This window comes from Microtus pennsylvanicus, chromosome 11 (assembly GCF_037038515.1).
Source record: "Microtus pennsylvanicus isolate mMicPen1 chromosome 11, mMicPen1.hap1, whole genome shotgun sequence".
NCBI classification, from domain to species: domain Eukaryota; kingdom Metazoa; phylum Chordata; class Mammalia; order Rodentia; family Cricetidae; genus Microtus; species Microtus pennsylvanicus.
Window position 1 is genome coordinate 22,807,501 of NC_134589.1, and position 4,999 is coordinate 22,812,499.

The following is a 4,999-nucleotide window of genomic DNA, read 5'->3' on the forward strand; positions in this document are numbered from 1 at the left end:
ACACCAACGCATCTGCTTATGCTTGGTTCACAGTCAGCAGCCATGTCCCAGGAGGCGGCCAGCCTGGCACCCGTACAGGGCAACCAAAATGACATCCATGAGCTGAGGCGAACGTTCCAGGCCCTAGAGATTGACCTGCGGGCACAGCACAGCAGGGTGAGTTGAGTCCCAGGTCCCCAGTCTCCTTGGGACTTCTCTCATTCTCCACTGTCCATCCCAGTTGTTCGTGATGAGCAATGTGTGCAGAATGTGGAAACACAGCTAGACTCTGAGTGAGTGGTGAGTGGCTCGTTATGCCCGACGCTGTTAATCACATTATATTCACCTTTCTGGGTAGGTCTTAGCCCTTTCATTCTAAAGATAAGGAAACCCAAGCTCCAGACAGTGAATGAATTTGACAAAGGTCACACAACTAGTGAGCTATTGGTGGTGAAACTGTGATTTCAGGGATGGTGGATGCTGGACACTTCTCCCCCCTCATATTGTCTACCAGTTCTCACTCCACTTACAACTGGTGTGTTCCCCAAATTCCAATAGACAGACATTCCATCTCTAGCGTGATGAGTGGCAAATTTAGCCCTTGCTGACTCCCGTGGAATGCTCTATTTATTATACATATGACATATCACCCACTATCCTGCATATGTTCTTGAGGCTAAGCCATGTCTATCTTCATCCTGGTTTAAGATGCTGTGCACGAATGCTGCTCCCAGAGCTTGTTGTGTGTAATCTATCAGGCAATTCCCTGCATATAGTGTAAATAGGTAATACAATTAGGATTTTTCTCCTTCCCTTTAAAGTAATATGGTACAGAAATGCAGGTGGTAAATCCAAACAACATGAGGACTTGATCTCAACCCTAGCTGAGAGGCTTCATTCTGAAGTTTCAGAACATCCTCAAAAATGGCCGCCTGTCAGTGCTGAAATTATCACTGAAGACCAAGACTAGATTCACCGAACAACTGGACACTCAGCAATCATATGAATTTAAGATCAGCATCTAAGTCATTTTTACGTAGATAGGAATGTTCGGTGTTATAGGGGGATAATGGTTGTGGGCATATTTATCCTAAAAAGTGATCATTGTTCATCTTTAGTCCAACTGCACATAGCATCCCTGTATCAGATTGCTCTCTGAGGATGCAGTCTCTCCCTCCTGGAGTTTTTCATCCAACCAGAGATAAAAAAAGAAACATTAGGAAAGGTTCAGAGCCAGGCAGCCTGTGTTAAATCCCCAGTGGGTAAACCAGCAGTGCTAGAAGGCAGTGGAATTGTCATGAGCTCCCTGACACCACGGCCTTACGCCCCAAACATAGCACCAGACGAGCAGCACCAACCCCAAGTCCCAACTCTGTAAGTCAGCCTGTTTCTCAAGACACCTAGCAGAGTGGTGGGGAAAAGTCGATACTGAACAAGCCCGTGTTGCCAAGGTCCCCAGTGGACTAGCGAATGGGCCCTTCCTTGCCTCTTTCAGAAATCTGCTTTGGAAAACATGCTGACAGAGACACAGACTCGGTACGCCTGCCGCCTCCAGGACATGCAGCAGATCATCTCCCACTATGAGGAGGAGCTGATGCAGCTACGCCAAGACCTGGAGCGTCAGAACAATGAGCACAAAGTGCTGCTGGGCATCAAAACCCACCTAGAGAAGGAAATCGCCACCTACCGCCAGCTCCTGGAGGGAGACTTTGAAGGGTAAGGCGGTCGTGGATGGAACATGCTGGACATGGCGCTCTTGTACATGGGAACGCATTCTCCCCGGGGTCTAGGCCACAGTGGCTCTAAAGAGAAAGGCTAATTGTTTTCTGGAATATTCCTCAATCATGTCTCTCATCATAAAAGGCTGGTTCTCGCTGCACTCAGAACAGTTAATAAAGTATTGACTCCAAGCAGGGATGGCGGAAGGGCAAAAAGACTTGACTACTGTGTTTCTCCAATAGAGGTCATACAATTTGAGCTCAGAAATAAAACACAAAAGTCAGAGGAAATGCCGGGCGGTGGTGGCGCATGCCTGTAATCTCAGCACTTGGGAGGCAGAGGCAGGCGGATCTCTGTGAGTTCGAGACCAGCCTGGTCTACAAAGAGCTAGTTCCAGGACAGGCTCCAAAACCACAGAGAAACCCTGTCTCGAAACCCCCCCCCCCAAAAAAAAGAAAAAAAAGTCAGAGGAAATGTTTTAAACTAACAGCAGAGAAAGATTCCTAAGACAGTCAAGATTTTCAAACTAATGCTTCTGACCATCCAAGGGAATACTAGCCATGAAGAGGTCTGCACGTGCTCTATGGCCCGACAAATGGGCCAGAAGTTTTTTGTCCAAGTATATAAATAAAATGTGGCTGGGTGAATCTATGAGCAGTCTGAGTATCTCATGGGTCCAAACTGAGACCCATGAGGCAAAGTCTGCAGGGCCCTGGAAAGAGAGATAGAAAAACTTGGGCGAATTCCCTGACTCCAGAACGTCTAGGAGGTGGTCCTCTCCTCTGAGGGACCCAGCTAGCCTCCACAAACTCATAATCTTGCATCTACCAGGCTCAACTACCCTCCCTAAAGAGCTGAAAAGTAACACGCAAGAAAAGGAGTCAGGGCTGACGATTGCTAAGGTGACTTTCCATCTTTCTCTCTTGCCTCCATAGGACAATGGATGGACCGGAGTCGGGAACAAAAGGTAAAAGAGCCCCTGTTCCACAGTCCAACATTGCCTACATTTGCCAGAAGCCTTACTCAGCTCCCAAATGTCCTGAGCTCAATTTTTATTTTCCCCCCAGATGACCAGAAAGAAATCTTCAATAAGTTAACAAGTTCGGTACCACAGAAAAAAGTGAACCCTGGTTATGTTATCAGCAGAGCAGTAACTGAGTAGCTCTTATTCAAAGAACTTAGGAATAAATGAATTAGGAGTTTGAATGGGGTTTTTTACTATATATTTTAATGTGCACGATGAGATATCTTGAGGATGGAACCTGACACTAAACATGAAGTTCAGTTATATTTCATGCATATGTAGCCTATATATAGACCACATTATAACATATATTATATGTATAATATATATAACAATATATGAAATAACTTTTGTATGAAGTAAAGTCTTGGAGTGTATAATGTCCTCCTCATAGCATCATGTCTCCAAAAGCTTGAGAATTTGGATCATTTGGGACTTGGAGATTTTGAATAAGGGAGGTTCAGCTTGTATATGCAAGCTCTTTGCATGAGAACACAGATTCAAGTGATGGATGAGAGCGTTCTGTCTCTCCTGAATAATGAAGTCTGTCTCTTAGACTCCTAGGAAATATCATCACATCAGTTCCCAACCTGACTCTGTGGAAAAGCAGGGCTACCCGTGAGATTTGAGTAGAGAGTGGCTGATGTGGTGCGAAGCCAGATGAGATGGGAAACGAGACACACACGTTTTCTTCTCTTGGGTAGACCTGCTGTCTCACAGTGTCCTAAAGACAGAGCAAACACTTCTGCGAGGAAGAAAGGGGACAGGAAAGAGAAAAACAACCAAAGTTTTTACTTTGCCCAATTCAATATTCTCACATTTTTGACCCAGGAATCATGTTTTCTCAGATTATCATGAATATACAATAGAAAAGTTCGGGACACAGGCATGTAGGTTATGCATCACTTTCTGATTCAGTTTTTAATAAAATTATTTAAGGCATTAGAGATTCAGAGAATCTGAGTTGAGCTAACCATTCCAGAGCAGCTGGCCTAACTGCCCTGTTTCTGTAAAATTAGACAGATGGTACAAAACTCCTTAACTATACCCGAGGGTGGGTAGCCCAGTACTTGATCAACTGTGTATGTCGCAAGGGACTTGATTTTTCATTTGATTTTTGCATTTCCCCTTATACCTATATTAATAGTTTCCATTCTTCCCTGTGGCCTAGTACCAGTTTGTTAATGTTTCAGCAAAGCACTTATTCAAATAAGAGAAGATGTCTTTGAAACAGTGAAGTGTTCTGGCTTCTCCCCATCCATGCCATGCTTCTAGAACTTAAAACAAGATGTCCTGCATAACATGAAATGCTCTGTAAACTCACTATCTGTGGTGAAGAGCTGCAGAGTCCTCGTGAGTAGAAAGCGCTTCTCACGAGCTGCTGGCCAGAGGTCAGCTTCTGCACCAGGCTCCAGATCTCCAGAAACTGGCAATGTTCAGAGGCCTTTGCTTTCTGGAGGAAGTGGGGGTTTCCTCCATGCTAAGATCCTTTCTCCCTGCAGCAGAGTGAGCATTTTGCAAGACACAGGAACCCTGCGGGGGCTGGGGGCTTGGAAGTGAACATGAACACAGTTCACAGGGTGGGGGGAGCCTGGCAGTGACTTTTTGGTACTCTTTCCCTCAGGATCTGCAACTTCAATGATCAAGGCCATCACTCAAGAAAGCGTCAATGGAAGAATAGTTCTTTCTCAAGTGAATGAGATCCAAAAGCATGTGTGAGGCCAGTGAGTCTCTGGCCATTGTAAAAGCCTTGTTCCCCAGTGGAAAATCCTTGCGTAGACGCTAATGGGTGAGTCTCACTGGGAATCCTTGGAGTTTTCGGATTCAGAAACTTTTCTCCGTAATGGTCTCACCTCACTTCCCATAATGCTCTTAACATATTGCTGGAATATTTGAGTTAAAGAAGAAGTTTATAAATTAAGGCTCTACTCTCCTGCTCTCCCAGGGGCCCATCAATGTGCATCTGGTTTGTAACTAATAAACCTCCATACAGGTTGCATCCTGTCTTTTCTTACGTCACCAGACAAGACAGGACATCAGTGTTTTTCTACCGAGATGCTTGTGGAGCACTTCCGTGAAAGATCCAAAGGGATCTTCAAATGTCAGGCGTGTCCCCAGTAACTGAGCATTTGTCCGAATGGTCACCCCGAAGCTATGCAACTCAGGGATGAGGTGTGGTTCTTAAGGCCCTCTAAACGCTGCTAACAGAAAAGGGGGTGGGGATGTGGAGGAAAGAATCTCTGAAAGCTCTCCTGAGGTAGCCAAATGCATGTAAGA

At 45.3% G+C, this 4,999-nt stretch overlaps 1 protein-coding gene across 1 annotated transcript in view; it reads left to right on the forward strand.

Annotated features, from left to right (window-relative positions):
• Krt23 (keratin 23) overlaps positions 1 to 4,710 on the forward strand; it is a 15,045-nt gene extending 10,335 nt beyond the window's left edge. Inside the window, exons 5-8 of the mRNA XM_075942224.1 lie at positions 34 to 156; positions 1,475 to 1,695; positions 2,634 to 2,665; positions 4,347 to 4,710. Coding sequence (XP_075798339.1) covers positions 34 to 156; positions 1,475 to 1,695; positions 2,634 to 2,665; positions 4,347 to 4,441 — 471 coding nt within the window. The 3' untranslated portion in view covers positions 4,442 to 4,710. The remainder of the gene's footprint in view (positions 1 to 33; positions 157 to 1,474; positions 1,696 to 2,633; positions 2,666 to 4,346) is intronic.
• The last annotated feature ends 289 nt before the right edge of the window (positions 4,711 to 4,999 follow it).